This window comes from Rattus norvegicus, chromosome 17 (assembly GCF_021556685.1).
Source record: "Rattus norvegicus strain SHRSP/BbbUtx chromosome 17, alternate assembly SHRSP_T2T, whole genome shotgun sequence".
Lineage (NCBI taxonomy): Eukaryota > Metazoa > Chordata > Mammalia > Rodentia > Muridae > Rattus > Rattus norvegicus.
The window spans coordinates 92,669,027-92,681,071 of NC_141550.1; the positions used below are offsets into that span (position 1 = coordinate 92,669,027).

At 42.6% G+C, this 12,045-nt stretch overlaps 1 protein-coding gene across 1 annotated transcript; it reads right to left on the reverse strand.

Annotated features, from left to right (window-relative positions):
• Window positions 1–4,936: 4,936 nt before the first annotated feature.
• On the reverse strand, window positions 4,937–11,829 carry LOC148000324 (sperm motility kinase X-like). Its single transcript, XM_087591905.1, has 2 exons — window positions 5,444–11,829; window positions 4,937–5,107 (listed from the first exon to the last, which is right to left on the reverse strand). Exons 1-2 carry the CDS (start codon window positions 7,234–7,236, stop codon window positions 5,071–5,073), a joined length of 1,830 nt encoding a protein of 609 aa, XP_087448031.1. The 5' UTR covers window positions 7,237–11,829; the 3' UTR covers window positions 4,937–5,070.
• Between the last annotated feature and the right edge of the window lie 216 nt (window positions 11,830–12,045).

Consider the following 12,045-nt stretch of genomic DNA (forward strand, 5'->3'; position numbering starts at 1 on the left):
AAATCATCAGATCTTACTATAAAAACCTATATTCAACAAAATTTGAAAATCTTCAGGAAATGGACAATTTCCTAGACAGATACCAGGTATCGAAGTTAAATCAGGAACAGATAAACCAGTTAAACAACCCCATAACTCCTAAGGAAATAGAAGCAGTCATTAAAGGTCTCCCAACCAAAAAGAGCCCAGGTCCAGACGGGTTTAGTGCAGAATTCTATCAAACCTTCATAGAAGACCTCATACCAATATTATCCAAACTATTCCACAAAATTGAAACAGATGGAGCCCTACCGAATTCCTTCTACGAAGCCACAATTACTCTTATACCTAAACCACACAAAGACACAACAAAGAAAGAGAACTTCAGACCAATTTCCCTTATGAATATCGACGCAAAAATACTCAACAAAATTCTGGCAAACCGAATTCAAGAGCACATCAAAACAATCATCCACCATGATCAAGTAGGCTTCATCCCAGGCATGCAGGGATGGTTTAATATACGGAAAACCATCAACGTGATCCATGATATAAACAAACTGAAAGAACAGAACCACATGATCATTTCATTAGATGCTGAGAAAGCATTTGACAAAATTCAACACCCCTTCATGATAAAAGTCCTGGAAAGAATAGGAATTCAAGGCCCATACCTAAACATAGTAAAAGCCATATACAGCAAACCAGTTGCTAACATTAAACTAAATGGAGAGAAACTTGAAGCAATCCCACTAAAATCAGGGACTAGACAAGGCTGCCCACTCTCTCCCTACTTATTCAATATAGTTCTTGAAGTTCTAGCCAGAGCAATCAGACAACAAAAGGAGATCAAAGGGATACAGATCGGAAAAGAAGAGGTCAAAATATCACTATTTGCAGATGACATGATAGTATATTTAAGTGATCCCAAAAGTTCCACCAGAGAACTACTAAAGCTGATAAACAACTTCAGCAAAGTGGCTGGGTATAAAATTAACTCAAATAAATCAGTTGCCTTCCTCTATACAAAAGAGAAACAAGCCGAGAAAGAAATTAGGGAAACGACACCCTTCATAATAGACCCAAATAATATAAAGTACCTCGGTGTGACTTTAACCAAGCAAGTAAAAGATCTGTACAATAAGAACTTCAAGACACTGAGGAAAGAAATTGAAGAAGACCTCAGAAGATGGAAAGATCTCCCATGCTCATGGATTGGCAGGAATAATATAGTAAAAATGGCCATTTTACCAAAAGCAATCTACAGATTCAATGCAATCCCCATCAAAATACCAATCCAATTCTTCAAAGAGTTAGACAGAACAATTTGCAAATTCATCTGGAATAACAAAAAACCCAGGATAGCTAAAGCTATCCTCAACAATAAAAGGACTTCAGGGGGAATCACTATCCCTGAACTCAAGCAGTATTGCAGAGCAATAGTGATAAAAACTGCATGGTATTGGTACAGAGACAGACAGATAGACCAATGGAATAGAATTGAAGACACAGAAATGAACCCACACACCTATGGTCACTTGATTTTTGACAAAGGAGCCAAAACCATCCAATGGAAAAAAGAGAGCATTTTCAGCAAATGGTGCTGGTTCAACTGGAGGGCAACATGTAGAAGAATGCAGATCGATCCATGCTTATCACCCTGTACAAAGCTTAAGTCCAAGTGGATCAAAGACCTCCACATCAAACCAGACACACTCAAACTAATAGAAGAAAAACTAGAAAAGCATCTGGAACACATGAGCACTGGAAAAAATTTCCTGAACAAAACACCAATGGCTTATGCTCTAAGATCAAGAATCGACAAATGGGATCTCATAAAACTGCAAAGCTTCTGTAAGGCAAAGGACACTGTGGTTAGAACAAAACGGCAACCAACAGATTGGGAAAAGATCTTTACCAATCCTACAACAGATAGAGGCCTTATATCCAAAATATACAAAGAACTCAAGAAGTTAGACCGCAGGGAAACAAATAACCCTATTAAAAAATGGGGTTCAGAGCTAAACAAAGAATTCACAGCTGAGGAATGCCGAATGGCTGAGAAACACCTAAAGAAATGTTCAACATCTTTAGTCATAAGGGAAATGCAAATCAAAACAACCCTGAGATTTCACCTCACACCAGTGCGATTGGCTAAGATCAAAAACTCAGGTGACAGCAGATGCTGGCGAGGATGTGGAGAACGAGGAACACTCCTCCATTGTTGGTGGGATTGCAGACTGGTAAAACCATTCTGGAAATCAGTCTGGAGGTTCCTCAGAAAATTGGACATTGAACTGCCTGAGGATCCAGCTATACCTCTCTTGGGCATATACCCAAAAGATGCCTCAACATATAAAAGAGACACGTGCTCCACTATGTTCATTGCAGCCTTATTTATAATAGCCAGAAAATGGAAAGAACCCAGATGCCCTTCAACAGAGGAATGGATACAGAAAATGTGGTACATCTACACAATGGAATATTACTCAGCTATCAAAAACAACGAGTTTATGAAATTCGTAGGCAAATGGTTGGAACTGGAAAATATCATCCTGAGTGAGCTAACCCAATCACAGAAAGACATACATGGTATGCACTCATTGATAAGTGGCTATTAGCCCAAATGCTTGAATTACCCTAGATCCCTAGAACAAACGAAACTCAAGACGGATGATCAAAATGTGAATGCTTCACTCCTTCTTTAAATGAGGAAAAAGAATACCCTTGGCAGGGAAGGGAGAGGCAAAGATTAAAACAGAGACTGAAGGAACACCCATTCAGAGCCTGCCCCACATGTGGCCCATACATATACAGCCACCCAATTAGACAAGATGGATGAAGCAAAGAAGTGCAGACCGACAGGAGCCGGATGTAGATCGCGCCTGAGAGACACAGCCAGAATACAGCAAATATAGAGGCGAATGCCAGCAGCAAACCACTGAACTGAGAATAGGTCCCCTATTGAAGGAATCAGAGAAAGAACTGGAAGAGCTTGAAGGGGCTCGAGACCCCAAAAGTACAACAATGCCAAGCAACCAGAGCTTCCAGGGACTAAGCCACTACCTAAAGACTATACATGGACTGACCCTGGACTCTGACCCCATAGGTAGCAATGAATATCCTAGTAAGAGCACCAGTGGAAGGAGAAGCCCTGGGTCCTGCTAAGACTGAACCCCCAGTGAACTAGTCTATGGGGGGAGGGCGGCAATGGGGGGAGGGTTGGGAGGGGAACACCCATAAGGAAGGGGAGGGGGGAGGGAGATGTTTGCCTGGAAACCGGGAAAGGGAATAACACTCGAAATGTATATAAGAAATACTAAAGTTAATAAAAAAAAAAAGAGTGATATATTAAGGATTTTTATTGGAGTGGTTAGTGTTTTTCATCTGTTGGTTTTTAATTTTGTGAATCTATTTCCATCAATTGGGATTTTATATTTGATGTTTCTATTTTGTGTTTTCCACTTAAGACCATCCTGAGGGGTACATGGCTCTCTAGGAGTCCAGTATAAGAAAATCCATTGAGACCCACCTGAATGGAAGTAGTTTATGTAAAAGTAAAGACAGACACACTGACAGAGATATAGACTCCAGGGCTTCTAAAATCAGGGTATGGATGACAAGGAATCATCAGGGTGTGAGGCCAACTCTTAAAACCTAGGCTGGCCAGGGTCTGTGAGAGGTTTTCCTTGGTTTTGTCTGAGTAGCTAACCTGGTTCAGTGCTAGAGGCCAGCAAAGAACCCCTTTAATGAACTTTCCCAGACTTGTGCGTTGTGGGTTCATATACACGAGGTCATATGATGCTCTTCTTGCTCCAGAGTGGAATATAATGTCCTTTCCCCTCAAATTAGAGAGAGAGATTGTCTGTCCTAAGAGAATTTCGTGTAGCTCAGGGGATAAAGCACATGAGAAATATGTATGTGATCACAAGGGTGGAGAACTATAGGGACATGCTGTTAAACTCAGCACATATCACTGCAGGATTACTATGCCAGGATCCTTGATGTTCTTTGAATAAATTAAGAGGGACATTGGGACAGAGGGACCCTCCATGTCAGTCATATGATATTCTGTACACCTCATGCTGTGGAAGATGTTGATTCAGTCTAGTTAAAAAGAACACAGGAGATGATATCTTAACAAATGTAACAGTAGGAGGGACAGGGAAAGCTTCCCAGAAGCTCTCACAAAGGAATTGCAAGGCTGTTTAACTGGGCATAAAAAAGCAGTGTGCAAATTCTCAGGTTAACTGAAGCAGCCTGGGTAGATTTATCCAGTGGAATGCATACTCCAGTGGAGGCCGGAAGCTGGCATGAGCTAGGGCCACACCAGTTTGCTTCTCCATCATTAAGTTGTTCTTTTGACTCTGCTCATAACACCTGTCCCTCCTCCTTCGAGGAGGCTGTGACACAGGTAGGAATCCTGTTACACATTTGAAAGTTGGCCTTGAGGGAGCAAACATAGAGAGGTGAGTAATTACAGGGCAGAACTGGTGAGAGAGAGGGCACAGCTGCCTTGGGAGTCACTCCACAGTATGGGTTTTGTAAGCATTACCCTGAGTTGGGTCTGAGGACTTAAGCAATATAAACTGTGATATCTTTTGCAGGGCAGTAGGGGTGGGTGAGGGTCTGGTCAAAGTGTGACAGAAGGATTCCCTTCACAGGAGACATACAGGCCTCATATTCAACCTGGGAACCCATTTTAGCTCAGGTCTGATGGGCTGACTAGGGAGACTTTTCTGAGAAGTCTACTTCATGATGAAGACCATGTTCTGTGCAAGAAACAGGAAGCAAAGAACAGTACAGTCCCACAGAACAATCTCTGATGTTTACCTATGCTAGAAGAGAGGGTAGAGGGCTACTGATCCACGGACAGATTTAGGGCACTGTTCTACTTCATCCCTCCCTTCTGAGCAAGACACAGTGAAAAGGCAGGCCTTCCTGCCTGGGGCTTTACCTGGAGAGACCTTGCTGTGGTGTGGACAGCTCTTCCTCTGGAGAAGGGGCCTGCAAGCACACAGTCACCTGGACGTCTGGCCTGGCACCTCTGAGACTGTATAATCTTCAGCCAGGCCAACCCCCACCACTGGCTTAAAAGCCAGGGAGCTGAGGCTGCTGTTCTTCAGGACTTGAAAAGAAAAAGACACAGAAAAGAGGCTCTTGGTGTCTTTGAAAAACAGAGAACTTCCTGTGCCTTCTATAAAGAGCCATAGCACCCCACTGGTTGTCTTAGGACTCTCTGCCCCATTTGGGCATGCCCCCACCTCCCTCTCGTCCTTCTTTAATCAGTGTCTCTGATTCCCCTTATGACTCAGGAAGCATCAGATCACCCTCAGGGGTTTCTATGGACTTAATCCTTCTGTAGTTATAGTTTGTCAAGTTTCTATGTGCCTCAAGGACCATCCTCATTTGACACAAAGGACAAATGGGAATATGGATGAAATGAATGAGGACATGCACCCACCTGGTCCTGTGGGTGACACAATGTTCTCCCCTCTTCCTGAGAGCCAAGTTATTGCAGGAGACTTGATTTTCCGATGGTGGTGGCAGACAGCAGCACAGGTTTCGAAGGCTTCTACTAATTGTTTTTTTAAACCCCTTCCAGTGGTAACGCCATCCCCGACGGGAAGCTGGGCAAGGCACTTGTGGCTGGCCACTAGTGACGGTATCTTCATGAACCATGGCCTCTTCCTTGATGAAGGTGTTTTCGTCCACAACTGTCTCTCTCTGCCAGGTATCTCCAGAACAGCCTGCAAGGCTTATCCCCTTAGGTGTCTGCAGTGATGCACAGAAATCATGTGGCGGTATGAAGGAAGACACATTCCTGTCTGCTGTGGTGGAATAGGTGTATTGAAGTCGAGGTGACTGGATATGTTCAGTTAGACTACAAGAAAACACAGTCTTGGAGTCTGAGAATGTCTTCCTGATTTGCAGCCTGTTATCCTTGAATTCTTCAGCTATAGGATAGTCCAGGAGGTCGAGCTGGAGAGTGTTGGTCCTTGTTTGCTGGTAGCCTACAGCATGCCTTCTGACAACCTTCCTGGATTTCTTCCTATCCTTCTTCTCCCTCATATTGGATGAATGTGAGGACAAGGTGAAGGAGGAGAGAAGAGGTCCCTTTCTCTTAAGAAAACGAGGGAAGGAGTAAAGATCTTCTAGACCTGACTCCACTTGGTGGTGTGTGCAGACTTTCCTGAGTGGCTTGTGCTGTTGAATCAAGTATGTTGCCAGCACCTCATTGATATTTTGGTCTATCAGAGACTCAGTGCTTTTCTCAGGTGTATGCCTCATGACTCTCATGGCTTTGATGGTGCTAGGGCTTGGTGTTCCTGTGAACGTCTGTATGGATGTCGGTGGTGAGTAGGCCTGGCTGTCTTTGATCATGGGGCGCATCATAATTTGCTGGATGCTGGGCCTCCTGCTGGGATTTATCATCAGCATTTCCACTATAACATTGAAAATATCGTTGGCAACGTGAGGCGGAATGCTGAAATTGGCTGAACTGATTTTTCTCCTCACCTCTGCAAATGACTTGCCTAGGAAAGGCAAGTGCCCAGTCACCATGAAGAAGAGGAGGACACCTACACTCCATACGTCAAATGGGCGGCCCTCATATTCCTCAGCTTCAAAGAATTCTGGCGCACAGTATGGCAGCGTGCCACAGAAATCAATCAGCTTCTGCCCAGGAAGTGTTTTCGCAGCTAGGCCAAAATCACAGAGCTTGGCATTCCACCTTCCGTCTATCAAAATGTTGTTGGCCTTTATGTCTCGGTGGACAATATTATTGTCATGGCAGAATTGTACTGCCTCTAATATCTGTCTAAACATTCTTCGGGCCTCCCACGATTTTAAATATCCACATTCCCGGATTCGGTCCAGTAGGTCTCCCTGAGAGGCATGCTCCATGACCAGGTGGGTGGCCTCTCTTGTCTGGACCACTTCGACCACCTTGATGATATGAGGATGGCCCAGGGACTTTAGAATGTCAACTTCCCTGCTCATCACTGAGGAGCACTTCTCGGTGTTCTTGAGAACTTTTATAGCTACACAGGTGAGGGTTGGGACGTGGTAGGCCATTTTTACGACTGAAAATCGTCCCCTTCCCAGGGTTCTTATGATCTTATAGTCAGTGGTAAAGTTCTCGATAGAGTCTCGGCTCTCTGGGTCCTGCTCCATGATCAGGCCCTCCTTTATATGGCTAGAAGCAAACTTGCAATGAGAAATAAAACAGACATTTAAAAACAGGCCCCAGAACATGTTGATACGCTCAAATTCCTACATTAAAGAGATGAGAAAAAAAGCTCAGAAAAACATCAGACAATCTAGACATGTACTTTACATATTGGGAAGGGAAGGACAAGGACCTACTGCAAAGGAGCAGATGCAAAATATGACATAGAGGCAGTTGTCAGGCACCAACTGCAAACTGAGAGAATCCTAGATACTAAAAGCCACTAAATTGGAAAAGCTCACCATCCTCTCTCCTGATCTCAGCATTCTCTTTGAGTAGAGGCATCTAGAATATCAGCTTCAAGAGAAGGTGTAAAGAGAACAGATCCCCGAAAACCCATACTGTGCAGGATGGCGATCTGCTTCTGGAGTTCCCAAATTTGGCTACTCAGGCTATGGACCTGTAGGTGGTTCTCAGAACACAGGTGCCCACAGCTACCCTAACTCCAGCTCCAGGGGTTACGACACCTCTCGACGCTAAGCGCACCTATACAGCACACTCACAGGTGGTATACACCACTTAAAATGGTGATACAAGTCTTTCTATATAATTTTATTAACATGAGCTGTCAGGTTAGCAACGGAATCAGATTTCGGGGAAGTGGAACTATAGACAGGTATAGAGAGATTTTATTTTCTTAAACAACTGAGTTATGCTATGTGAATATGTTATTGTACCAATCCTAGGGATCGTATGAGAGACTCACAACCACCTGTAACTCCAGACCCAGAAAACCCTACTCCCTCTTCTGACCTCCACAGAATGCATCTGGGATATGGTACTCAAGGCATATGTGGACGCAAAACTGTCATACATATGAAGTGAAAAAATAGAATACTCTAACTTAGCAAACAAACATAATTTAATAAAACGTGAAATAGAAGATAATAAAAAACATGGAAATGTAAATGCATAACTCAAGCCAGCAAATACAGAAACCAAAGTCAAAAAGAGCAAGTTGAAGTGTCCAAAGTTGGAGAAACTCACTATGTCAGGGTCCAACAGCTCCTGAATGTCCAAGTCTAATTTCTGTGTCTTCAAACTCTAATTTCTTTCCAGCCAAGCAACAGCTTCTGTACCTGTAAGGACAGAATGCAACCTCAATCAGAGCTGTAAGTAGACAGGTGTCTATCCATTGTCACAGGGTTCCTTGGGAGGTTAGAGCAAAGAGCAGCCAACACTGTGGCTAGGCACGGTCCATTGCTTCTCCTCTGCTTCTGTCTCCATGGACAGGAAGGCTAGTCTTGGTCATTGGAGCACTAGAGGGCAGGTTTGACTCAAGAGTCTGTCCCCAGTGTTACCCAGTGACCCATTTCTTCCTACTTGTACCCCTGCCCAAGGACCATAATTAACCCCAAATTACACCACCTAATGGGAACAATGTTCAAACACTTAACACTCCATCTTTAACAAGGACACTTTTGTCATTAATGATCAAACAAGGAATCCTGAGAATGACAATGGACGCCAGAGCTTTGGCACTCCAGTTTTTAATGGATTCTGATATTCAATGGCAAGTTGATGGACATTGTCTTGCTTTTCACATGGACCCCAGACTTCATAAGTTTGTAATAATTCATGTCCACATTCAATGTATTCTATTTACTTTTTGAACTCCGACAAGTGGTTGCTAAAGGATTGTAAGTCCTGACTACCTTGATTGTTGTGACAAAATGCTATACTCATTGCACCCCTGGGCATGAGACTACCATTTTGGGGGCTGAGAGGAATATGACACCATTAATCCCATATTGCCTGCCCTCAGGCTTGAGACTTCTGAACAAACCTCAAGATCTAGAAACAGTGAGCTGATATGTTCCAAATGATCAAGTAAACACCCCTAAGCCAGGAACCTATAAACAACTGATGTAGTAGATGGTGCCTTGTTCTGGAACTCTGGGTCCTTCTGCTCTCAAACAAAATGCCTTCTGTTTGACCTTCAAAACAACAGAAGTTGATTACTTGTGCATCAGGATGTTAGCAAGGCAAGGACAAGTACCCAACAAATTAATTATGTACCAAGGCTGCTTTCTAATTCTAACTGGCCCTGTGTATGTATTCCCAGAGGGTCAAGAAAAAGTATGAGATCAGTGTATCTTTGGTGCAGGTGACATGTTGTGCCCTGTAGCAGTTTCCTGTGTATCCACATCTTACTGCTGTTGAATTGGGGTTGAAAGTTGAAGTAGGAATTGGCACAAAACAGTCAGATAAGAAAAATCTAGACTTGGGTAAGCTACCTGGACCCAGAGTGATGAGAGTTCCTCAGGGTCCTCTGACAGACATAGGACAAAGTTAAAGTCAGGATAGTCTCATAAAGATGAGCCCATGTTAATTATAAAATTTGTGAAAGTGGAGGAGGAAGATCATCACTTCAAGTAATCTTTGGCTACTCGGAAATGATGATTCCAGCCTGTGGTCCAGGAGCGTCTGTGTCATGGAACAAAAACAAACATGCGAAATGAAAGAAAGAAGTGGCTGCTATGTATTTTTGCTTGATCTATGTTCCCAAAGCTCTAGAAAGTAACTTTAGACCCATTGGGCTTACACATGAGATTATGACATTAATGACAGAGGTGCAAGGGCTTTTGTGAGCCATTTGCATGTGTTTGAATGTATGCTGCTATCCCCTCTCACCACAACTCATCAGTTTTACACATTAAAGGAATCTGACAGGACTCACTAAGAACCAACTCCATGACAGATGCCAAAGGAAATGGACTGCAGTTTAGCAGAGGTCAAGGAAGGACATTCCCTCTTGAAATGTTCATAGTCATGTAGAAGCACCACATGTGTACACATTGCACACAAAGCATTTCCTAGCAATGCTAACAAGCTAAACCTTCAAAGAATGAAACGGAGGTACAGGTATGGTCCAGCCATGGGTTTCAAAGTCCTACTTGTTAGGTCTCTAATCAGATGTTAGATTTTTGAATGTCCCAGGGAATATAACCCTCCTTCCTCAGCAATGTCATGGAAAGCAAAAAGGATCCTGAAAGGTTCTGTTCTCCACTCCCATTCCACTAACAGATAAAAACTATAGGAATGGTGGAAGTAGTTTTATTCAAGCCTAGGTTTGGAAATTTGGAGAGGCACATTGTCAATATAAAATTCCCTCTCTTTCTCTAAATGTTGTTTGAGTGAGTCCAGTGGAATGCTGGGCAGACCATTCCAGCACTAGGTACTTTTTTTCCTGGACATGTACTTTAAGCTGTTTTACCAGCAGGACTCAAAGGCCCATGCTTGTTCCTTTGCTTCAAGTTCATTATTGGCCCCACCTCCTGTGCCTGGTACCACACTAGCTTCAGAGTCACATTTGTTCTCCTCAAGATAGAAGATAGCAATTCAATGGAATGACAGCTGCCAACAGAATGACCCAGGTAAATGAAGGGTCATAGTATCATATGTCTTACTTTGGAAGGTTCTTCTTGGCAGTATAAAAGTGGATCTTCTTAGACTTATATCTATTCTGTCCTTGAATTCTATTCATCTACCTACTTTCATAGTTATCGTCAAAAAATTAGGATCTAAGCATGTAGATTGCATAGGGTCATGACTTTTGCACTGCAAGGAAGATCCCAAGTTAACCCGCTAGGGGGAGGCTTCCTGCTAAATCACAGAGACCTGTTGGTGCCTTTTCTTAATAGACCACCCAATGTAGCCTATCAGTCCTCTGAGTAGGAGAACTTGAAACAATTGGGCCAGCACTTGGAAAGAAAGTGAACAAACTAAAATGGAAAAACTGAGGAACCTGAAAGGGACAAGCCAGGGAAAGTGTGATCATGGGAATATGGTCAAAGTTCTTCATGTATATGTCTGGAAATACCATTAGGAGATTGTTGGTGCTGTCTAGTTATCATAAACTATTGTTCAAAATTAGTTCATGGAATAAATACATGTAAAATATGACAATGTAAAATCAAGTGATAAATCAAATCAACAAAGAAAAATTCTCCTATTCAATATCCAAACAAAAATATACAGGAAGAGAGACTTGGTTTAAATACAGACAACAAGTCTAAAGTGAGATATAGGAATATAGAGAAAAACTCACTGTGTTCAGATTCAACAATTCATGAATATCCAAGTTCAGTGGCTAGCTGAATAAAAGCAATTGCTGTCCAACCAACCAACCAACCATCCAACCAACCAACCAACCAACCAATCAACCAACCAACCAACCAACCCAGCCACCAATGAACAGCTAATGCCCTGTATAGACAGGATGTGTTTTCAGTAACTAAGGAAGTAAATGACCTCACAATGGTTCCTTTTGAGATCAGAGCTGAAATGGACCAATGAGGGCTGGGCACAGTCCACTGGTTTTCTTTATTTTCTGTCCTCCAGACAGGAAAGGATTAAGGTCAGTGAGGCAGTAGAGACTTGAGGAAGATGGTTACACCCAGTTAGCAGTCCCTATATCTCCTATAACCTACTTCTTTCTGCTAGGTTATGTTTTTCAGATTTTCTACAACCTCAGAAAACAGGGTCACATGCCAGAGACCAATGTTCAAGCACAGGATCCTCTCTTGATAGTAGATATCCAAAGCCCAATAAAGCCTCTTTCTACTTTAAAAATAATGAGTGGTATCATATGAATTATAATAAACGATTCACAACTGATATCCAACACTGGTTTATGGACAGTGTATTAGTTTGCTTTATTGTTTGTAATATCATACAGTTACGTACATATATAGAGCCATGACCTTATACTCAATGTCCTCAATCAATTACAAGGTTCCATGACCTTACCTAAACTCAATTCAGTTTTTTCTCAAATTACTCCAGCTTGCTTTCAATATTACACAAACTAAAGGGCACACACTACATTCATG

Coding starts and splice junctions, on each gene's coding strand:
- LOC148000324 (XM_087591905.1), bottom strand. CDS start 7,236: ATGTTCTGGGGCCTGTTTTTAAATGTCTGTTTTATTTCTCATTGCAAG. Junction 5,108..5,443: donor TGTGTCACCCACAGGACCAG/GTGGGTGCATGT, acceptor TTTCTTTTCAAG/TCCTGAAGAACAGCAGCCTC.